At 34.2% G+C, this 25,561-nt stretch overlaps 1 protein-coding gene across 14 annotated transcripts in view; it reads left to right on the top strand.

The window, feature by feature from the left end:
* Positions 1–25,561, top strand: part of Mctp1 (multiple C2 and transmembrane domain containing 1) — a 516,544-nt gene that overhangs the window by 304,548 nt on the left and 186,435 nt on the right. For 4 of the 14 annotated variants that reach the window (XM_087180712.1, XM_087180715.1, XM_087180714.1 and 1 more), the window contains exons 5-8: positions 2,267–2,378; positions 8,082–8,129; positions 11,067–11,105; positions 23,149–23,208. In XM_087180712.1, the coding sequence (XP_087036838.1) occupies positions 2,267–2,378; positions 8,082–8,129; positions 11,067–11,105; positions 23,149–23,208 (259 nt within the window). The remainder of the gene's footprint in view (positions 1–2,266; positions 2,379–8,081; positions 8,130–11,066; positions 11,106–23,148; positions 23,209–25,561) is intronic. The other 10 variants (XM_021255780.2, XM_087180721.1, XM_013071112.3 and 7 more) reach the window with 4 other exon arrangements.

Genomic DNA, 25,561 nt, shown 5'->3' on the forward strand with positions numbered 1-25,561 from the left:
TGATTGTGCATATTAATCATAATCATTAATTCAAGTATTAGACTGTTATATATGAAATAAACATGCATGCTTTGCTTCAAAAACAGCAACTTTCCTATCACTTGAGCCAAGGTAGGACCTGATTTCGCCATCATTATTTATTTATTTTTTATTTATTTTTTATTTTTTTTGGTACCAGGGACTGAACTCTGGTCCTTGTGCTTGCGCAGCAGGCGGTGAAACCACTGAGCTAAATCCCCGGCGATGCCATCATTATTTAGCATCACCAGTTTGCCATCACTACATTACCAAGAAGTACCCCTAAAGTCAAGGAAGATTGGCTCTATTTACTCATATTATTTAACATTGCTTGACTAGTTGCAAAACTATATTGTTACTACTAGTGTAAATCATTCCTTGCACTCAATGGGCATATAGTTTTCAAAATTCACTTCAACATAGGAATTAAGAAATGATCATACTACATAAGGTAAAAAGTGGTTTTAAAAAGTCAAGAAGTGCTGAAATGGGTAGTAAAGAAAGCTTCTTTGATGGTTCTGAGGAGAAGGAATTCCTGTTTGGGATGATCATGTCACATCACATTATAGGGATAGTGGAAAACCAGAAAGCAGACTCATGGGCCAGAGTACTACTTTCTTTTTCCGTAAATGTAAATGCGTAGAGAAATGTTCGTAGAAGAACCCCCTTGTGTATTACAAACTGGAGCATAGGGCCAGCTTATTGAACTTCCAGTGTTTGCCTTGACTGAACAAGAGTAGCCTTTTCTGTACTTTCTATATGCCCTCCATTCTAACCTAAAGCCCAGCACTGGTTTAACCTTAGGCTAGAACTTAGCTGACTAATGACAACCCACTTTTGTAGGGAGTATCCCAAAGAATGGTGTATGTGTCCATTATTATGAACACTGAGCTCAAACTAGAATGCATTGTGCTGTTCTTTTATAAAGGCTGCAATTACTTTCTCTGTAGATCTCTGCATAAGAATATTCAAAATACTAGACTTAATCCTGAAGCATAAACTTCTCTTGTTCCTTAATCCATTCCCTCCCCTAAGAATACCACTCTTTTTTTTTTTTTTTTGATACCAGGGATCGAACTTGGGGCCTTGTGCTTTCGAGGCAGGCGGTGGAATCACTGAGCTAAATCTCTGGTCCCAGAATACCACTCTTTAAAGCCACATTTTTGTGTATGCCATTCTATTCTATGTATAAATCAGTAGTCTGGGCATACAAAATAAAATAATACTTGCCATATAAATACTTCAGCTATTAGATAAAGCATTAAGATATCTCTTTGAAAGAAAATAAGAGCTAAGCATCACCAAAAAGCTGTAAATGTCCTTAAATCTATATCATATAACCATTATAATAAATTGTTCCTATTAATTTGTGTATGTACTCATGACAGGAAAATGAATCAAATCAAATCGTAACCCTACATGTGTATATAGTGTGCACATATATAATGCTTAAAATGCATTTGTTAAAGTCAAAGGAACAAGTTGTTACTACCAAGTGATTAGTTGCAGCACCTGTGCACTGTCAGTTGCAAATGTATTTTCATTATTTTTCCAAAAGTGATTGTGCAATGTTGAGTTACTCATAATAACTTCCTCAGAAATGCTTATCTCATTCCCAAGGCTGTATAACCCAACCCTAGGTATTCATTGTTTCATCTTTCAGACCTAAAGATTATTTGGGTATAGGTCAAAAGATCCAAAAAATCTGATTTTAAGTATCAGATATTCTTTTAAATCATTATATATTGTTTTAAGATTATGTCTATAAAGCAGATAAAGTATAGATTATATTTTCCTGTTTTCCCATGTACCTGTTTGCTTTACAACATCCTCCTACTTAAAAAAAAAAAACTCCCAGAGAACTAAAAGGATGGTACTTTTCAGTGAATGACCCTTGTCTAGTTACTGGACTGAAATGTCTACAAAATAGCTGGTACTGTTCTCTGTGGGTTTAGAGATTACAGAAAAAGGATTTATTGGTTTTCCAATAATGTCATTCCTGACCTTTTCAGTAACTTTCTAGAAGCCCAGGAAGGATAGCGATTTCTCCAGTGAATTCAAGTATATTTAACTGATTCACAGTTTATTGGATAACTTAAGACATTGATGATATTTTGATGCAACAATAATTACACTAAGAAAGTAAAGGAGGAAAAAAATTGCTTTGGTTCTTATAGCAATACCTTTTAACTGAGTATTTTCTGGCTTATTTATTCAATGTTTAAAATTGAAATATTTTATCTCACAGGCCAACAGATGTGACCCTAACCCTGAAAGATCCCCACTACCCTGACCATGACCTTGGGATCATTTTGCTCTTGGTCGTCCTTACGCCTAAAGAAGGAGAACCCAGGGATGTGGTAAGTTCCCCCACAGCCTAGTAGGAACTCTTTCTTGCTTTGCAAGTATGTGAGCCTTCTTTGGACCCAGAAGTCGTAGTAAAGAGAAGCTTCACATGAAATCTGGCTGGTGCTCTGTTTCTGTGAGTATCTTGAGTATCACTCATCCATGCTTACTGTGTCTTTTCAACTCAAAGTTCCTGTCCCACGCTCCAGATCAGAACCTCTTGTTGTAAACAGGGAATGCATTTGTGCTTTTCTTTATAATTTTATTTCTCAATTTCAAATATGCTATATTGTAGGGAAATATTTCTATTCATTCAGGGAATACATTTATTGGTGAATTGAATATTTGGAATTCCACACTGATGTATCCAGACCCTACTGTTTTGACTGAATTGTCAGGTGGACCATAAAAAAAAAAGTGAGGTGAAATTATAACAGAGTTTCTGCTTTCTGGCATTTGTTTACTGAATGATAAGTGAGCACTTTTTCATCTTCTCAATGGGCTTCCATGTTGATAGTCCCCATTTTTCAGCACGTGCTGTCTGTATTCCCTTGCACACCATGCTGCTGTGAGAAACTAACAAGGGATACCGAGGAGCCAATTCCACACTCTTGAAGTGACACGAAAAAAATATCAGCTGTGACCCACATTAGTATGCTTTACAGTGCACTTTCGGCCACAATTTACCAGAAATTATTTATTAGACCGAATGCACATTCATGTGTTTGGAAACTACTCTAGCTCTAATTGTAACACATTTTTGTAGTAAACATATTTTGTTAGTCAAGTACAAATACTCTGTTTCAGCAATATACATATGGCTGTCTTAAAATAATACACGATTAAGGCTGTTATGTGTTGTCTGCTGAAAAAGGAATTATTGACATTTTCCCTAAGATCATATGTACAAATAGTACAACCTCAAATTTGAAAGTTTTAAACTTAGTAAAAATTTCACCCCATCAAGAATTATTTTTCTATCTCTTTAAAAGGTAAACAATGAGCCTACAAATTCATATATATGTTTCTTAAATGTTGGCTAAGTATCTGAAGAGAAATGTTTCTTTTCCAGTAAGTATTACCAAGCACTATTCACTGTGAAAATGTAATATGGTGAAGTCACATATGTATGCGTGCAGATGGAAGGGTGGGCAAAGAAAGGTTTCTCCAGAGAGTGTTTAGAAATGGAAGCCCATCGTTTTAGAATTCACCAATTCAGAAAACATTACTATGCTCCATACAAATCAGGAAGTACATTGTAGCTAGCTAATCCATACACAGGAATAAATTATACATATTCATTTATTTGTTTTATTCAAATAACCCTGGTAATCACCAAGAACCTACTGTAAGCCTGTTCTTGTGCTGAATACTTGAGATACAATAGAACTTAGGTCCAGTTGAAAACTCAGGACTCGTGGAGAAAATGTAAAAAGACAACGTGTTAAGTGCCGCAAGAGAGATACATGTTGGTGAAGGAGCAAACATGGGGAATTTTGTTCTAGTCAGAGGGACAAGGATTCTCTGAGGAAGTTAAATGTGAAGTGTGGATAGGAGTTAATGAGGCAAAAAAACAAGAAGAGAAGTATTCTAAGCAGAGAACACAACATCTGCAAAGGCCCTGTGGTGAGAGAAACCATGTTTTACTCCAAGAATCAAGAAGGTTCTGGATGTTAGAGAAGGTGGATGGTCATGGTGCATGAGGACACTAGAATGGAAAGAAATGCCCAGTCTGTGGAGGGCCTGTTGGCTTGTTAAGATCTGTAGTCCTTTCCCAAAGAGCAATGGGGAGGCATTGAAAGGTTTGCAAATAGGAAGTGACATAATCATATTTGCCTGTTGAAAATATCTCTTTACCTGCATGGTACAAAGCAGATTGAAGGAGTATGGATGGATGTTTGGAGACCTATTAGGAGGCTATTGCAAAATTCAAGTGAAAGATGACGGTGGTTTGGATTAGAACAGTCAGAAAGAGAGATGGAAGGAAATTGGCAGATTAACCTGTAGGAGGTAAAATTCAACATAGTGTGGTGATAGAATATTCCTGCTTTGAGGTTCTTTGTTATTTTAATAAAGGACAGTCCTTCATAAATAAATATAGCTAAGTGCCTGAGGTCCTGCATATCCCCACACCATCAAAACTGGCAATATTACTGGGGATTGGAATGATGTAGCAGCTGTGACAGTTATTGAGCTGATGTGATGATAGGTAGGCTGCTGAATTTTTACATTAAAGAATCTTTATTAAATATTCTAGCTTCAAACTGAGGGATCAAGTTAGTATCCAGAGACCTTACAATGAAGCTGCTGAGTTGTTCTAAATTACACAGAAATAGATGTCAGCACAGGCAAAGTAGTTCTTATTTTTTTCAACATTATTGCAAAAATCAATTCAATCTCCGTGCTCACTCAAACTTGCAGTTTAGATACCAAGTATTTCTAATTAGAAGAAAATATTATAGCACTCCAGAGCTGATTATCCGTGTGTTTTCAAACACAAATATGGAAGAAAACAGGTGGGTCATATAAAATAGTTACATATCAAAAATCTGGTTTATCCATCTCCTTCTTTTCCTCTTTTTCTTTTCTCATTATATCTCTCCAGCCATATTCATCTTCAACACAAAGATTTCCTCCTAAAATTCTCGTGCCATTTTAAAAACTCAAATTCCTGTGATTACCCCTGATATCCTGGAAGAATCCCTTCACTACCAGCTAGTTTTCATGCATTTCCTTCCTTCGTGTCCAGCCCTGACAGAGTTTCGGGTAGTATTGGATTTATTCCACTGTGAGAACTGGGAAGTGGTATCTTTCCTCCATCCTACTGCTGATCCTCCCCTGACTTCTTTCTTCTTCCTCAGAGATACAAGTGGTTTAGCCAGAGCTCAGCAATGGCCCTTTGCTGGGAACGTTCTCACACTTCTCCTCCTGACTTTGGTCACCACTGTGGTTATCATAGCTCAGCCTTGTAGGTATGAATAATGGCCAGGGAACAAGTTTGCCTGTAGAGAAGCAAGCTCGCTCCTGGTGGGCAGGGGAAGTAGGATCAAAGATCCACCTCAGAAAATTCTACCAGGGGGCTGGGATTTAGCTCAGTGGTGCTGCTGCCTGCCTCTGAAGTACAAGGTCCTGAGTTTAATCCTCAGTACCAGAAAAATAAAAAATAAAATAAAATTCTATGAGAATCCAATATCCTAGTTATTAAATACCCTAGATTTGAACCTGAGTTTCTAACTGTATGTTTTACATTAAGATAACTGTCAACAAATACATATAATTTGTTTCTTGTTTTTCTTTATTTGGCCTCAGTAGTAGATCTATAGCTACAATTTTAAGCTCTCTATATCTAGTTATTATGTTTATCAGCACAAGTTATTAGTGCTTAAAACTCTACCATGAACCATTAGTAAGCATGCATTTTTTAAAACCTACAAAAGAATACTATTCAGGTATTGAAAAGGATGAAAGTTTGTCATTTGCTACATTGTGGATGGAACTAGAAGACATTATGTTGCGTGAAATAGGTCAGGCACAGAAAGACAAATACTTCGTGATCTGACTCATATAATGAGCTGAAAACGTTGATTTCATAGAAGTTTCAAGTACAGTGGTGGCTACCTGAGGCGAGGGAAAGGCTAGGAGAGAGCGATGGGGAAAGATCAGACATGAGCTGTTAAGTTTTGCTTAGGTAGTGCTGCAGGGTTGCTGCACAGCAGGGTGGATGTAGGTAAGGAAAACATACTGCATATTTCAGAAGAGAAAAAAACATTTTGAATACTTTCATTGCCAAAAACGACAAACGTTTGGGAAGATAGATGTGATTACTCCGATTCAAACATCGAACAGTGTATAATATATAGAAACATCACTTTTCCCCATAAATATATATATACAATATTTAAAAAGAAAAGAAAAAAATCAATTTCTTGCTCACTTACTAAGCATTGTGCTAGGCTCATAACTCCCTCCTCTTGCTTCCTCTTAAGTGTTCGTGCTCTGCGGCTGCTTCTGTAATGAAATGGAAGCTCCTGAGGAGGAACTTGAAGGCTCTCCAACAAGCAGCATAAGTTCCCTCAGTAACTTCTGTCCCAGCCACACAGACTCCTTCACAGTTCGCCTTCTCTCTAGTCTGATCTGGCCTCAGTGTCCTTTGTCCTCCTTGCAGTATGCCTTTCTTCCCTTCACCTCCGCTCTCACACCCTGTCGTTCTGGGGGAGGGGAACATTTAGTGTATTACAAAAAATGTAAATACAGTGAACTTTCTGTATCCTCCACGGGCAGCTTTATGTATACTCTTGATGACAGCTCTCAAAACCCAGTCTTATTTTCTGGACCTAGTACTTGTTGGGTTGTAGATAAATCTCTATGAGAACTTGAAGGGATACGTCAAAGGACCAGGGGAAGGTATGTTAAGGGTTTTTTTCCTTACTTCAGTATTCAAATCCTGATTAAATAATGATTTAATTTTCTTTTATAAGTTCTTAAGATTAGTATATTAATGATAATCTGCTTAAAATCAAGTTATATTGCTCTTTTCAAGGATTTCTAATGATGACAATAATGATAAACATGTGACTGAATTTTCCTTACTTTGTAATATGTCTATTATTAGCTAAATATATTTCACTGGGGCACAATTGAAATTTCTTAGTTAAAAACAATAAGAGATCCAGTATATCTTCAAATCAAATCTTTTTATGCCTGTAATATATAAAAATACTTTTTTGGTGAAAATGGCATGCTGAACTTTTGCAAATTATCCAAGAACAATCTTATTTATTTAAAGAAGTTCAAATTAAAAATGCAGCAAACCAGAAATCAATCACTGAGTGCTTCACCATCTTGTCTAATATGAAAGACAGAGAGTGGAAATAGAAGATGATTTTGCATTGACCCTCACACAGCAAAATTACAGGAAGAGTTCTGTTCTCTTTGATTGTTATCTTAGAAATAATTTAGTTTAGGCTTTTGGGACTGAAGACTTTAGTTCAAAAAAATCACATTTAGTTTTATGCCTGTGTTTATGAAACTCTGCTAAATATTTTATACATATTAAAATGGAGAATGGAAGAGATGAGTTTCAAGAGCCTTTAACAAATAAACAATCAGATAGGAAATAGAAAATTAACATTAGGAAAATGCTATGAAAAGTAAGAAGAGAGCTGGAAATCAAGAATACTTGGTATTACAAAGTGAAGATTTCTCAGTTATCTTGAGAGTTTCTATGCACTGTAAATATTGACAATATACTCCATGAATAATGCAGTTGAGATGATTTCTCCTTGTGTGGATTGCCTTTTCTGGAAATCAGTAAAACTAAAGAACGAGTTGGAAAAGCTATCAGCCTGCGGAATCTACTAAAGCCTTCAAAACATGTAGCATCTAATTACAGCAATTTAAGAAGTGTAGTATGAGTAATAGCAAATGTACTTCATAGTTGTTAATATTAAAATTTCCCTGAGTTCATGATGCACCCTTTTTAAAAAAATCTCAGATGTGAGCAGATATTTACATTATTTAAGTCTTCAGCATTGTGTGTACAAGACACTAAAACATCACGGGGGGCATGCTGACTCATTGCATGGCACAACTGTCATTTCTGTTTTGATTGCATGTCCTGCTTTAAACCTGAAAAAGTGTGTAGTCTGTACATGTGTGTCCTATATATGGTATTTGTGTCTGATGGTGTGTTTGAGTTCTTTCTGGCTCTTTTCTAGCAGAGTTCAGTCCACAGCTTTCTTCATTGGAGAATTTGTGAAATAAAAGTGAGTTAATTTGTGTTACACACTCTCTTAAATAACTTACCACCTGCAAATTGCTTAGCTAAGGCTTAAAAATAGAAAAATTAAAGAAACATATGAATTAACCTTAGTTCCATTTAATGGATTTAAAATACATATATAGATGGATATATTAACTTTGGTTTAATTTTTATATTTTTTAGAATTTTTACACAGCCAAAATTTGAGGATATATCCATTTACAAAAAGTTGAATATGTATTTGTGGTAACTATTCTGCAATTTGTATGTATATTAGCAATATAATTCTCTAAAAAATCACTACAACAGAGGAATAGAGTGAAAAAAATGGACTGAAATTTGGATCTTTTAGAAATAATCACTTCCACTGCCCTGTCACAAACCATATGTTATGTTCTTTTTTGTGGCTTCAAGGAAGGTTGAGCACTAATGAAGAATTGAAATTGTGTATTATACTATTCAATATAATATTAGGTATGGATACCTTCAAAAACTAATTCATATGTTTCTCAGCTGAAGTTAAGATCATAGAGTAAAAATAAAAGCTTATTTTTTTAGAATTCACTTCATCTTCAATCTTTAACTTTCCCCAATCTTTCTTCTGTAGCACATTACAGATAGGAAAAATAATCATATTAATAGTGTGTCTATTAAATAAATCATATTAAATAGTGTATCATATTAATGGTGTATCTTGCTTTTAAGTTTTCTGTTTAAAGTTTTATTGAATCTATCTTAACTAAATACCTAAACAGAAGAAAGGACTTAGGTGTGGGATATGAAATGCCTCACTTTATTTAGTGGATTAGGCTAAAGAGGGAGACATTTTGTTGTAAAACCTAGGGCAATTTTCAGATTACTGGGTCTAGTAGTAGAACTTTAGATACCAAATCAGGAAAGCAATTAATTGGTCCTCATAATTGCCAAATCATTTAAGGAATCACTGACTTTTTGCTTGTATCAGATTCCCAATCAGAAGAATAAACCATGTGGCCTGCTTATAATTTTGAAAGACAAGAAAAATATCAATCATACATTTTGTTTTACCTATAGAAGGCTAATTATACGCAGTGCTTCTGAATCATTAATGTGACTTTGACCAACACGTTGGATCTTCCTAAGAAGAAATTCCATTCTTCCTAACCCCCTTTTTCATACACAGCATTTTTTTTATAGGATGGGATTTTTTTGTAAGATTCTTAGATACCAGATGATGATACGTGACTGTGAGTTAAGAGGTTTTTCTTTTCGATTTATTTTTTCTCACTAATTTGACTCACAACGTTGTCTTTAGGAATCATAATTTTCCCATTGGAACTCTGCTTTTTGAGAAAGTGGAGCATTAATTATCGATCTCCTCACTGGACAGTTTTCATGAATATGGCATGCCACTGAAGAAGCTGGTTGCCAGTTGCCTGTTGGTGGTAGTGGTGGTAGTGGCAGAGGTCATGATGGCGATGGTGACTCATTTGACATCCACAACAAACATACATTACACGTCTACCAGCTGTCTATCTCCACAACCTAATGCTGGGATTCCTTGCTTCAAAATGAACTGGATCTTAGTACTTGGAAAACACAAAATGTCTCTATAATAGTATTGATGGCAATGCTTTATAGTTTCTTGGTTCCATCTGAAAAAAAGAAATCTATTACTCTTCAATGTCTTGATTAATATTTAACATGAAACACATGTAAAGAAAATATACCCCTTAAAACTGCTACCTGCAGAAAAAACGAATGCTATTATTATCTTTGACAATTTTATGATTTTCTTATTTCCTGCTCTAGAACCTCTATAGCATCCTATTCTCTCAGTTCAAGGCAAAGTTTGTTTTAGTTTTATATTAAAATATTTTTCTTGTATTTTTATAAACTATGAGTGAGTGTTCCTTCTTTAGAAGGAATTCTCCAATAGGAGATAGTTTTAAAAGAAATCACCATACTTCCTTATAAGATATGCCAAGCATTTAGATAAGCTTTTTTTTTTTTGCTCCAAATATTCCCCACTCTGCACTTCACCTGACTTGAAGGTACTGGTAAAACTAAGACAGGGTGAAGAGATTAATCAGCAAGATTAATAACTCAGTATGCACTGAGAATTTTTAACAGTAAAGAAGAAATTTAAAAAATTTTTGGTGTTAATAGTTTACCTTACTCAAGAGACCAGTGATCTTAGGGATTCGTCAGAAATCTCCAGAACATTACCTAAAATGTTTGCCCATAAATACTTCTTACACAAACAAAATAGCTTGAAGAGCAGGGGAATGGGGGAAACAATAAGAACCAAGATACATCATGTACATGTACAAGTTTCCAGTTATGAATGTAACTGTATTGTATACCTGAAATGTACCAGTAAACTTAATGAAAAAAAATAGCTTGAAGACTAATGTTTTGGATGAAGATTTAGCAGCAACTTACACCAATAGCCATCACAATATACATCATTTTTCCTAGTTGAAAGCATTTGTAGACCTTGATGGGAAAGATTATCTGGAAGTAGGGACAATTCTAAGATGCCACCAAAGCAACAGACTTTTAATGTATTTAAATGGAAAGATTATTATATACCTGTAAAGTCAAATATATCCTTAGCTCCCACCACCAAAAGGAGCAATTGTGAATTAAGAGACTCAATGTACATTTCCCGGTAATAATTAAGGTATGTCAAGCTTTCCATTCTGTTTAAAATATACTGTCCCATTCCTTCATTCAAAGAATACAGCAAATGAACTCTCACTAGAAAGACCGTTTGAATGTTAAAGGTGCTTTTATAGCTATGTGTGTGTGAAAAACAATTCTTGTCCTGTGTAGTTGTTGCTGGAATCTGTTTGTTGTTTAAAGGACTAATGCAGGTTACATTTCCTGTAGAAAACAATGGGTTCCCTGTTCTGTACTAGAGTGAAAAGATAATGAAAATGCTTTATTTCATTTACAGAAAATGCTAATGAGGAAGAGTTGGAAAAGATCAAGTAAGGTAATTCTTAGCATGTGATCTTTCAGCTTTTCTTGTCGAGAAGACTATTGACTGCTTTCCCAAATCCCTCTCATACCTCTTCAAGCTACTCTGCAGAGTTTCATCACTATTCAGTTTATTTTTTCATGAACTTTAAGCAAATCATGCAATGCTTTCTAAATAAATAGAAATCGCACTGAACAAGAGCATCAAAATCATCCTCTTGCTAATCTCTGGTCACTTCTCAACATCATTCTCAGCATCTGGCCTCTATTGTGTGTACAACAGGGTCTAGAAAACCACTGTACCACAGGAATGAAATGATAAGGCTAGGGCAGAGACACCTCCACACAGAAGAAAGACCCATAAAACTCACTGGTTTTTTTTCACAGAAAATTGAATATGGGGTTTTCTAAGCTCCAAATCCCTCTAGGAGAACTTTGGAGCACACCGTGAGAACAGTTCTTTCTCAGTGCTTCTTTGGTTCCTGTAACCTGCTAAGCCCTGGCTCTTCTTATAACCTGTAAGATATATAAGATGTAAGCTAAGCTTTGAACTTATTCACTCTTGGATATAGATAAATATTGAGATGAAACTGAACTTTTAAATGACTATGCCTTGAAACAGATAAAGCTAATTTTATTTGTAAAATTCATGTTTACTCAAAACTCTACTTTAAAAAGTCAATATTCCCTTTTAAGAGTGACTCAGGGCTGGGGATTTAGCTCAGTGGCACTGCGCCTGCCTCACAAGTGCAAGGCCCTGAGTTCGATCCCCAGTACCAAAAAGAAAAAAAAAGAGTGACACATTTTTTTAGACCCTGGAACATGACAATCTTTTTTTCTTCCATTCTGATTGAATCATACTATTTCCTAGATTTTTCTTTAATTCTGTCATTTTTATTTTACTGTGAATTAAGAAAATACATTGAAATGTTTTTTATACCTGTGAGAATGTCTTGATGTGTTTTAACAAGCATTTCTTAATACAGCTCCTTTTCAATTCTTGCAGCATTAATGACTAAGAGATAACTCATAAAGAAATCAGGGCCCCGAAAAACATCCACTCAGGAAAATTAGTGGGCATTTCTGAGTTGATCACTGTATTTTACTAAACAAAATAAAGTTTCAAGAACATTTTTTTAAGTTTGTACTTTTCATATTTGTATTACACTTTTTCTTTGTAATCATACTTTACAATTAGTGCTATGTCTATGTATTTATAAATACATGTAACTGACGTTCATCCTTATGTACCACTCTTATGATGTACTTGTGTGAAAAAAGTAACAATCTATTAATAATGTAGTGATAACCCCGTTCCAGAAGAATTTAACATGTCAAGCTAGAGCAGAATATGATATATACCATTTAGTATTAAATTAGTAGAAATTATCTTTTTATTATAGTATTGAATAAGACACAAAATATTACTTTTTAACATATATAATTTATATTTAAATTTAATCTTAATGATAACCTAAGTAAAAATGAATCCACATAATTTCCTTCAGTCTACAAAAAATTTTAAATGAATAATAAAAACCTATTCTCTACTATTTTTATATTTTAAATTCAGAAATTTTTATGAGTAATAATCCATTTATACATTCAAATTGGTACATTTTCAAGCTTGCCACTGAAGATACAAAATCCCTGTAATTCAGCACTCACTTGCATATTTGGCAGATTATGCTTAGTACATGTGTTAATATTACTTTTATGCTTTAGTCTAAGGGATTTCAATTTGGTAAAATTTAATAGGAATTAAAATACATTGATTCATCAGATTTTTTTCTATAAGAACATAATGAACACCTGCTGATTTATTCAAATTTTTACTGTACCCTAAAACATTTGCCACATTCATTCATATAGTGTTACAAGAGCACAGTGTTAAATTAAAAATTCAGGGATAGTTTGACATTTCTTCTACTATTGGTTCACCATTCCTCACACACACACACCACCAAGTGGAATCCTTTCTTCCAGTGAATTGAGCTTGCTGGGAAACTATAGCATAAGTCACTGGACTATGTAGTTATAGGCATTTTACTGTGCTATTCTTTTGAGGAAATCCATCCCTTTCCTAATTATTTCAATCTTTCCCATAAGATTCTTATCTAGGTAAGGATTTCCACTATTAATTTTGGAAATAATATATTTGCATTACATTTAAATATAGGTATTTATATGAGATATAACTATGCTCAAAGTCAAAGGTAAAATTTTCATATAAACTCAAATCATTTTCTTCTTGAAATCTTGATTTATAGGAATGAAGTCTTCTGTGTTTTTATGGCAAGGCTCAGAACACCAATGGTGAATATAAAATCTTAGTAGCAAAGACCGAAATGTAGCCAGGCAATTTTGTGCTAGATTCTCTGCAGAACAGAGTTTTTATTCTTTGTCTTGGTTTCTTTTAGAAGTAAAGTAAATATAGAGGGGGGAATCTAAATTGGCATTATTTTTTAATATATATGTCTCCTTTGTTTGTATACATGGTGAATCAGCTCATGGGGTTTCCCATTACTTAAATATCTCCCTTGTCATTTTCTTCATCTCGACTATAAAATGAGATTTCTTTTCATGTTTTGATGACCATATTTCTGCCAGTCATAGATTTTTTTCAATGTAAATCTTATTATTTGTGACACTCATAGAATGGGGGTTGTACTTACTATAGAAATCAAAAGAATAGCCAGCTTAAGAACAGAGAAATCATATTTGCTCTTCAGGACTGACATATATTCCATATTTTGAGTAAATATGGAATATATGTTACATGTAATATGTATCATCTCTTAACAAGATAATATATATCTTTCTCTTAATAAGTAGAGAAAAAGCACACTTATATTTTTCTACATTCTACCTCCAGAGAGGAAGAATGTGTTAAATATGTGCTCTATTTGAATAGTATGTAAATCAGTAAATAGTTTTAAATTCCATAATGTCTCCTCTTCTGAGATTGTAACATCCTTTAAAACACTTATTCTGGTTTTCCTCAAATATGCTTTACATCATGCGCATTTTAAATTCTGCCCCACACTTGGTTGTAATGGAATAATGTTATTTTGAGATGAAAGGAATCAATGTCTCCCTAAACTTGGGCAACTGGATAGTTACTCCAGTCAAAGAGTTACACTTATGTAACAAAATGCATTTTGGCAGAGAAATGGTAATGCTTTGAGGTATTGCAATATTTTATTCTTCAGAAGAAGCTTATCATTGATAATTTATTCTAAAGTTAAATTATTTATCAAGAAATTTTCATGCAGTCAAAAAGATTTATATGTATTTTGTGAGGTCAAACCAAAAATGGGAAAAAATGTCAAAAAAGAAAAAAATGAAATAACTGACTTCATTAGACAGTATACAGTTTTGATTTTATGCAACATTGTGTGTGTCTATGTTTTAACCTAGAAGAAAAAATTTGCCAAAGAGTTAGGGTAAGATAATAAATTTGTGTGTTTTCAATAAATTATCTTTTATGTGGGATATACTATTATGTGAAGATATGCACATTCTAATTCATATCCTTGATAATAACAGCTAAGAATTGTTTTGTTTAAGAAAAGTTCACCCTAATTACAACAGACCCAGCAGAAATCCAGATGATCATCAATACCTACTTCCAGAACCTATACGCCAATAAGATGGACAACACAGAAGAAATGGACAGATTCCTAGATACATATGAATTACCAAAGTTGAACGAAGAAGACCTAAAAATTCTGAACAACCCAATATCAACCAATGAAATTGAAAATGTAATTAAAAACTTATCAACTAAGAAAAGCCCGGGCCCTGATGGCTTCACTGCTGAATTCTACAAGACATTTAGAGAGGAACTGCTGCCATTTATGTTTAAACTCTTCAATGAAATTGAAAGGGAAGCAATACTCCCAAATTCATTCCTGGAAGCAAGCATCACCTTGATCCCCAAAGCAGAGAAAGACCCAACTGAAAAAGAGAACTATAGGCCAATCTCACTAATGAACATAGATGCAAAAATCCTTAATAAGATACTGGCAAATAGAATGCAGAAGATCATCAAGAAGATCATACACCCTGATCAAGTGGGATTCATCCCAGGGATGCAGGGATGGTTCAATAAATGAAAATCAATTAATGTAATACACTATATCAATAGAGCCAAGGACAAAAACCATATGATTATCTCCATAGATGCAGAAAAAGCATTTGACAAAATCCAACATGCATTTATGATAAAAACCTACAAAAAAGTGGAATAGATGGTCTCTACCTCAAACTGATAGAAGCCGTCTATGAAAAACCAACAGCCAATATCATACTAAATAGTCAAAAACTGAAATCCTTCACACTAAAATCAGGAACAAGACAAGGATGTCCACTATCACCACTCTTGTTCAATATAGTTCTGGAAACATTAGCCACGGCAATTAGACAAGAGAAAGAAATAAAAGGAATAAAGATAGGTAATGAAGAAGTCAAATTGTCATTGTTTGCAGATGACATGATACTCTATATAGGAGACCCCAAGAACTCCACCAAAAATCTTCTAGACTTAATAACCAAATTCAGTCAAGTAGCTGGTTACAAGGTCAACACACAAAAATCAATAGCTTTCCTCTACACCAATGACAGACTCACTGAGAGAGAAATAGCACAAATAATTCCTTTCACAATAGCATCCAAAAAACTGAAATACCTAGCAATCATCCTAACGAAAGAAATCAAAGACCTCTTCTCTGAAAACTATGGCACTCTGAAAAGAGAGATTGAAGATGATATCAGAAAATGGACAGACATCCCCTCCTCCTCGGTAGGAAGGATTAATATAGTGAAAATGGCCATACATCCAAAACTGCTATACAGATTTAATGCAATTCCAATTGAGATCCCAGCAGCGTACTTCATAGACCTCGAGAAAACAATCCAAAAATTCATTCGGAGCAAGAAGAGACCCAGAATAGCAAAAGCAATTCTAGGTAACAGAGACATGGCAGGAGGTATCACAATCCCCAACCTGCAACTATACTACAAAACTACTGTGATCAAAACAGCATGGTACTGGCAAAGAAACAGACTTGAGGACCAGTTGAACAGATTAGAAGATGCAGAAACCATGCCAGACACACTCAGCCATCTCATCTTCAATAAAGGAGCCCAACACCCTCACTGGAGGAAAGATAGCCTCTTTAATAAATGGTGCTGCAAAAATTGGGCTTCAACTTGCCAAAGATTAAAACTACACCTGTATCTCTCACCATGCACTAAACTAAAATCAAAATGGATTAAAGATCTAAATATTAAAATAGAAACTCTGAACCAGTTGGAACAGAGGTTAGGTAGAACCCTTGAAGACATCGGTGTAGGAAAAGATTTTATGAACAAACCTCAGTTGCTCGTGAACTAGCACAAAAAAATCAACAAGTGGGATCTCTTCTTATTAAAAAGCTTCTGCACAGCAAGAGAAACCACCAGCAGTGTGAAGAGACAACTCACAATGAGGGAAAAAATCTTTACCTGCTCTTCCTCAGACAAAGGTCTACTATCTCGAACTATAAAGAACTTAAAAAGATCAGACCTCCCAAATTTAAAGATCCAGTCCAAAAATGGGCATCTGAAATGAACAGACATTTCTCAGACAAAGAAGTAGAAATAGCAAATAAATACATGAAAAAATGTTCAACATCACTGGTCATTCAAGAGATGCAAATGAAAACAATGCTGAAATTCCACTTCACTCCAGAAAGAATGGCTGCTATCATGAAATCAACCAATAACAAATGCTGGTGGGGCTGTGGGGAAAGAGGAACCCTTCTCCACTGCTGGTTCGAGTGTAGACTGGTGCAAGCACTGTGGAAATCAGTATGGAGATACCTCAAAGAAGTAGGACTGGAAGTCCCACTTGACCCCTCTATTCCACTGCTGGGGATCTTCCCCAAAGAATTAAAAGTATCATACCACAGTGATATATGTGCGCCCAGGTTCATAGCAGCACAGTTTGTGATAGCTAAAACTTGGAAACAGCCCAAATGCCCATCAACTGGAGACTGGATAAAGAAAATGTGGTTTTATTATAAAATGGAGTACTACTCAGCCATAAAAAATGAGAAATTAGAGACATTTATAGCTAAGTGGATGCACATTGAGGCAATACTCTTAAGTGAAATAAATAGGACACACATGTATAAATACAGAATAGTTTCTCTGGTGTGAGAAACTGAAAGTGTAAATAAGGACTAAATGTATAATAGGTAATGTGAAATAGGAAGAAAAGGGGCAAAGGGGAAGGAAGTGGGAGGGCTGGGGAAAGGATAGAAGGGAATGGGATTAATATGAGAAAATGGAAAAATAGGAAGAAAATCTTTGTAAATAGGGAGGACTGGAGGCATCGAAGGGAGGGCTGGGCAAGGGTAAAAAATAAGAAACAAGAGAGACTATGTAAAGGTGCAAATTTCCAATGATGAATGTCATTATATTGTATACCTAAAATGTACCAATGATTAGAATGAATAATCGATAATGTAAAATAGGAAGAAAAGGTGCAAAGGGGTAGGGGTAGTGGGAGGGGCAGGGGAAAGGAAAAAAGGGAAAGGAAAAAATGATGAGAAATGGAAAAAATGGAAACAAAGTCTTTGTAAATAGGGAATGGTGGAGGGCGTGAAGGGAGGGCTAGGAATGGGGAAAAAAATAAGAACCAAGATTCATTATATAAAGGTACAATTCCAATGAGAAATGTAATTGTGTTGTATACCTACAATGTACCAATAAAAGAATTTAATACAAAAAAAAAAGAAAGAAAAGTTCACCCTTTGAATAATATAATATAGACAATTGTGATGGTGTCTCATTACCAGATCTCCTGTTACTTGATGGCTTAGGCTTTTTTTTTTAGTAATACATCTTTTTATAAAGATTTTATTATAATCAGAGCATAATTTTAATGAACTATAAAACACTTTATTGGTTGAATGAAGCAATTTTTAATAAGACTTTTGGCAGAGATATTGTTAAGTTAAACCAGAGAACACTCAGCTCTAAGTCTACAGGGCATAGTTAAACCTGACACCTTGGATGACACATTGAAAAATGCATCAGTGGAAAGTTGTAAGTGCTGTAATTTAAGTAAAGGGGAAGAAACAGATGAACACAGTTTAAGCGTCTCACACAGTCAGTCAGTCATGATAAAAAAAAGATGTTTAACAATTATCAGATCCTTTTACAGAGACTTCAAATTCCTGATAAATTGGTGATTTGTAAAGAGCTGCCCAGATGAAAACTGCAACAGCAATAGACTTTCTCAGCTCTGAGTGACCAAAATGGTTTTCCTTGGTATGTCATTTCTAATGATTTTGGACTTGTCCGTGAAAAAATGATATACGCTTACATATTTTTGAAGGAAACAATGAAATGTTATTCAAAAATCCTTATTTAGCCATTATTTCCCAACCAAATCTGTAGTATTTGGAAATACTATCCAGTCATGCTCATAATTAGAACTTCTGAAATTCCAAAATGAAACTATGAACAAATGTTGAATAGGAATGTGCAGTTCTATTAAAAAGGAGCGATCTTTGATGCCAGTTAGCCAAACTCCTGAAATTTGTGGGAAGTTTATTGAAAACACTGGTACTATCATCATGCCAGTAAATACTTGATTATCCCACAGAGTTTATGGGCTATAACTAAATTTTACATTGAGATGATTTTTTTCTTACTGTTTTGACAATATTTCCCCCAAAGGATAAAATTACATTTTTACTTATTGTAAATTCATAACTACAGGGATTTGCTGTAACAGTAGCATTACATTTATTTGACCACTACTCTTGTTGAATGTTTTAAATGTCATGGGTCCTTCTGGGGGTAAATCTGGATAAGCTGACATAAAATGAAAGGACAAAATGGAATCTGAAACAGAGGGTGGATTCCACAGCAGCTGTATTCAGGACTGTGATGCTTATTGTGTGATCATTGATCAGCCTTCAGATTCCTGGTGTGTTTGTTACCAAGGAAGCCAACCAGTTTCCCAAGATCTTCCCTGAGCTAATCGAAGAGGAAGAGCTAATGTAACTGGGCTACAGGATAATGGAACTGGTTTACCTGGCCTTTTCATTTAAAAGATAGATGATTGATAGGTAAATGTTCAGTTGAACACAACTAGGCGGAGACTTACTAGTTTTAATGTACTTTAAATGTTCACAGTGACAGAAATTCATAATTTTGTGAGGACTCTGCTACCAAAAACCTGCTTGACATAACTACAGATAGGCTCGGTTAACTGTCTTAGGTCATTGTTATTGAGTAGGATGGAAACACCAAGAGTCTTGGCTTTGATGAACAATGATCACAATCTGACCAGAAAAGTTATATAAATGATTTACTTGTGTACTTCATCATCTCCTACGTGTACAAAATGGCACTGATAAAAGGAAATTGTGCTTATATAAAACCCTGCTACTATAAACAGGAATACCATCTTGCCTGACTCTTTTTTGAGTCTTGAAGAGTTATATAAAGAATCTGCCAAAAAGTATGTATACATATTTCAGCACTTCATCATACGAATAAATGTCTGGAAGCTAACTTCAAGCACCTCTTGTAATTGTAGAGGTCAAAGGTAACTTGTATTAATCTCATGATGTCTCAATAAATTTAGTATCAAAATATTTATACAAGTTTTTCTTTTCCTGAAGTGTGTATACATTCTTTTGGCTGACTCTTCTTTTGATGCTTTGAGGTCTGTACACATACATTGTGGCTATTTTTAAAATATCATTTTTGATAAAAGTTTACTGACTAGTCTTTATCTGATAAAGTTGTAAGAGATTTCTGTGGTTTATTTTATGTACAGCTGAAAAATACTATTATATTTATTTGCTAGAGAAAACTGTCTTTTAGTCTTATTTCTTGAGAAAAAATAAATTATCTGCTAGATTTTTAAATTTAAATATTAATTCTTAGATTTATGGTCAGATTCTTTGTCTTTGAGAGCAAGTTTTCTTAGGGTGTATAATATTTCTAGAAGCAAAAATAGATATAAAGAAGATACAGCCAATGGATCTTAGTATTTTAATAAATTAGAAACCTTAGTAAAAACAATTTAATAATTTGTCAGAATAAAATATGATTAATTTTTGAATTTATGGTTAGATTCTTTGTCCTTGAGAACAAATTTTTTTTAGAATATGTTATACTTTTAGAGGCAAAAATAGATTTAAGTAAGATATAGCCAATGGATATTATATTAATAAATTAGAGGGCTGGGAATTTAGCTCAGTGGTTCCACCGCCTGCTTCGCAAGCACAAGGTTCCGAGTTCGATCCTGTTCCAAAAATAAATAAATAAATAAGTAAATTAGAAACCTTGGTAGAAACAATTTAACAATTTATTAGCCAGAGTAATTTTAACATTAAATTGATGTCTCTGTGTTTTTATTTTGTTTTCTTTTGGTGTCACCTTGTAATTTTAGCACTTTTCAAATGGCACTTTCACTGATCAGTCTCTTAATTTGATGGAGACTGAAGGGTAACCAAATATATACAGTTATGATTTAGCCCAGATCTTCTCTGGAATCCATAAGGTTTATGCTGCTTTTCTTGCTTTCCGTGTTGAAGTCACCACTCTTGTTTGGAATACCTCGTGTATTATTATTGTTGCTGCTTCTGTTGTTGCCATCATTAGAAGCTCTAGAGAGATGAGAGCCTCCCCTGGCCTGGGGCAAAGTTGATGCCTCTGCTGAACAATAAGTGGCACCAGAGTAGACAGGAAAGTTTGCTTCATTTAAAATGAAAGCCTAAATTCACATGAGAATGCAGGTTGCAAAGTGAAATATAAATTTTCCTTAGTGAATGACAAAAGTAATTAAACATGGCACAGAAATTACAGTGTAGGGACTTCAGCGGATCCAAATGTGGCTAATATTTTTATTTCTCAAATTTTTACAGAGAAGACAGAGTCCTAGGTCTTGACTGTTATCATTCTCACTCCACCCTCCAAATTCATGAACCCTTTTTCCCTGTGCATACGAGACACACAGGTTCAATCCACTCTGCTTCTATCCGAGGAAAATTGGAAAGGATAAAGTTAATTTAGCTTGCTTTCTTTCTTTTTTTTTTTTTTTGGTTACCGGAAATTGAACTCGGGACCTTGCGCTTGCGAGGCAGGTGCCGGAACCACTGAGCTAAATCCCCGGCCATAATTTACCTTTGATATTAGCAACCTTAGACCCTCTGAAACTAAATGAATTAATACTATTTTTAAGTATTTGCTCTATCATGAGTCTGGAGCTAAAACTTTCACTTCCATTACAGTTGCCTTAATATATTTTACATTAAGATAAAACTTCCTCAGATATATACCTTGTGTTAATGGCTCAAGTTTTATAGAAATTATTTATATAAGGAGACTCTAAGAACTAACGTTTTAAATAGGATATTTAATAATATTTTTCCACATGTTGTTCCACAATCATGTTACGTGGTTCTTTCATTTAGAAATAGACTGCAGTCATTCTAAGGTTTATGCCCCTTAAAATACATAAGTACTTCTTAAGAACTTTTGCTGTTGCTTAGAATCTGATGCGACGATTTGTCAAGAGTGTCAGATGAAAACCATAGGTGTAGATGTATATGAATCATGATGATTTTGTAGTGATGGTAAAACACTGTCTGAAATGCGGGACTTTTCCCAAAAACCTCTGACACAAGTAACCTACCTGACCAAACCCTAAGCAAGTAACCTGGAAAAATGTGAATAGTTTCATTTAAAAAAAGATTTGAGGGCCAGGAATTTAGCTCAGTGGTTCTGCTGCCTGCCTTGCAAGCATAAGGTCCTGACTTCGATTCCTGGTAAAAAAAAAAAAAAAAAAAAAAAAGATTTGAAAAACACAAGTAGATTGCACAGAAAATCTCTGAGTTAGTTCGAGGTCTAATCTTAAATTATTCATATTACTGAGTAGCTTAGTGTATTTTAGTTCATTATTATTTTCTAATATGATTTTTGGATCACGTTTGGAATGTATATATATCTTTAGCTGAATATTACCCTAAGTGACTAACAGTCAAGCAGCAAGTGTTTATTGAGCACCTCAGACAGAGGTGAAGTAACTTGGGGCCGATACAATGGAAGTTCCTAACCCCAAATCCTCAAATAACCAAGGGAGCTTCCTCTTCATCGCAGTATGAAAGGCGGGACACTCTCTGCTCCCTGTCATCACTTTCTCATAACTTTATCACGACTTGCATCTAAGACAGAATGCAAAGCTTTAAAGAGAGAGTGTAACTTAATATACTGTTTAAAACCAGTTAATTCCCAAAGCTAAATTGGTTTTAATTTATAAAGATCTAAGGATTAAGTAATAAAATAGACAACTTGAATCCATTGCTCTGTTTTTAACCCAATAACCTCTCTTTTCTCATATATATTTCTTTTGCTGGGGATTTAGCTCAGTGGTTCCACCGCCTGCCTTGCAAGTGCAAGATCCCAAGTTCGATTCCTGGTACCAAAAAAAAAAAAAAAAAAATATATATATATATATATATATATATATATATATTTATTTATTTCTTTTGAAGTTACTTAAGTTAATGAGGTCATGTATAATTAGGAAATTTTTTATACTGAAATTAAACGAAGTATATGTTTCAAGTACAATTTTTGCTATCAGTTTTTAAAATGTTCTGGAGGTCTATAGTTAACATTTTTTTCCAAAAAGAACAGATATTATCTGCTTTATTTCAAAATATTAAAATGTGTTTAAACAGTTCTACTTTCCATAAGGAAACATCACACTCAAAAATATATTAATGAACAATTAAGAATAAAAAGGTAAGTGAACTCTCTACAAAGTGCATAAATAATTCTCTCCAAATTTCATTACCACTCATGCCATAGATGAATAAAACAAAAACTGCAATATATGCAAAGGAAGAAAACTTAAGTTTCTGAATAACCAAATATACATCTTTTTTGTTTTTAGTTTGCTTTGCTTTTATTTGTTTGATTCTGAATACCAATGAAATAGTCTCAGAAACTTCTTGATATTCAGCTAAATATTTGTTTGTTTTTAGGAACTCTCAGAAAATGAAGTGGTTGGATCTTATTTCTCTGTGAAGTCTTTCTTTTGGAGGGTAATGTCTAAATCCTTTATATCAATATTCTTGATTTGAGGTTCTGAATAGTAATTTTGAAAGTTAAATGTGAATTATGAAATTCACTTTTTAAAATAGATTCTAAGATAGATGTCTTCTTTTGGCTTATTAAGCCATCTAGGCAACTTACTCTTCTGTTTCTTCATTTGAAAACATTGAGAACTTCATATTCTTAAAAACCTATTATTTGAAGTCAGTTATTTGTGGAACCAAGTTTATACCAAAATCTGAAGAGCTACAGCCCCAGTGACCTTCTAGGGCACTGTAAGGCTCTTTATTTTACTCTTGGAAAATGAGATTACTTTCTGTTCAAGAAAAATCTACATTTATTACAGTGATCTTACACATGTATACTAAATCTGTACTAGATCGTCAGTGCTCTTTGAAAATTTGATTTAGAAAACATCATTTCTACCTTTGACTTAAACAAGAAAAAAATAAAAATTCCACAAGATTGTTTAAATGCCATTGCAATTTAATTGACTCTTCAGTGAGTTAAATATTTCAAGCTCTGTCATCCATTTTTTCTCCACTATAATTTTGAAGTACGCACAGCTTAATTCATTACTAATTCATTTACTACTTTGCCTTTAAAATTGTCCCTCTTGCTTTGAAAATTCATACTTGGCATTTGGATATGTTGCAATAGATGTTGCAATGTGACTTCTGTACTCCTAGTTCTTTGCCATTTTCCTTTCTTGGCTCTGAAACTGCTTATAATGGAAAACTACTTTTCTCCTTTAGGATTTTAAGATTTGCCAAGATTTTAAGATTTTCATGTTCCACATTAAGTCACAAACCGACCAGTGAACAAGTGCAAGCCACATCTACTGATCCCCACCTGCTGCATCAAACAGCTTTTGCAACCTTTTATTGTTGTGACCTTATATTACTGACTATGGCCTCTTTGTTTCCCTTCAATCTGCTGAATCACTGAAGTTATTTTCCATCTTTGCTAAAATAATGACAATTCCTTTTAGATGTTCATGCATTGTCTATGAACATACAGGTGAACTGCTTTTGAATTCTTCCATGGCCTTAAATTAAAAATAGCTTTTTGCAAAAAAAAAATTTTTTTCATTGTTCTCCTAAGACCAACAAATATGGTGGCTTGATAGGAGACATTTAGTTGATGCAGGATTTTGGAGTTTTCTGTGTTCTTTGTTCTACATGCAGCAAATGTGCAAACCAGTCTCTATGAATGAAGACTTGTCACCAGGCCTATCTCTACTTACTGCTTTTGCTAGGTTTTTCCCTTTCAAGTGGATCTTGCAACATCTTTCTACTTTGCTGTTTCAAAATTAATCTTTCACTTACAAGTGAATTCATCTTTCACTATTCTTTAATAACCTTTCTTCAAGCTCTTGAGCTGTCTGATTTTGAAGTAAGAAACATGCAAGAGTAAAATATAAAAGATAGCTTTTTTATACAAAGTCTAGATTAACTCTTTTTCTCTGAATACAATGAATGAGTGACAATGATTAATTTTACCAGTGAGGAAACTAAGGCCCAGAGAAATGAGACTATAGCCCTCAGGGACACAGGCAGATGATGTGATCAGGACCAATATTTCTCTCACTGAATGCCAGACAAACAGATGTTTTGAAGAACTTACAGCATAGGGTTCCTCTTTAAGCTGATGGGTACAAATGCCCTCTTTGAGAAATTGCTGCATTTGATGTCTCACTTACAAAACGAGAGAATCAGTGGCCGAGTCTACTTAGGATGACTGTTATCTCACATGTTCACATTCAAAGGTCACTCTGATAGCTGGCCCCATGGCTCTGGACTCAAAGAGTATTGGTATCCCAATGAACTTTTAGGGAAAATGTATATGAAAGGCACTTTCCCATGCAGATTTCCAGATACACGAAAAATCTGATTAGTGCAGATAAAATCTTGCACCAAAAGTTTACATGAATTTTGGAAGTTAAACAGCATGCTATTTTGAAAGAATGTATCATTTTAATTTATAAGGATCAATACATGTGTTCAAGAAATAGCAACTAAGATATATGGAATAAAACTAAATCCTAGTGAGACCATGCTAAGCTAGTATGTCAGTACCACTTGCTACATCTTAACTGCCTTAAGAGCCAAATAATGGGAAGAAAATACTAAAGTGATACAGGGATATTCTTTTCCCAAACCATAACATTTATAATTCATTAAAACACCATATTTTAGAATACAAAACACTGAAGAGAGAATATGGCAATTACCGTGTTTCCCGTGAAAGTAAAAATTATGTGAAATCAAATTGGAGTACTCTAATTAAGTCACTAATTTGACTTAAGACTTTTAACTTCCCATTAAAGGAGGTTTACTTAAA

The sequence above is a fragment of the Heterocephalus glaber genome, unplaced genomic scaffold (genome assembly GCF_053883595.1).
Source record: "Heterocephalus glaber isolate CG9 unplaced genomic scaffold, H.glaber_assembly_v1.0 deba00001465, whole genome shotgun sequence".
NCBI lineage: Eukaryota > Metazoa > Chordata > Mammalia > Rodentia > Bathyergidae > Heterocephalus > Heterocephalus glaber.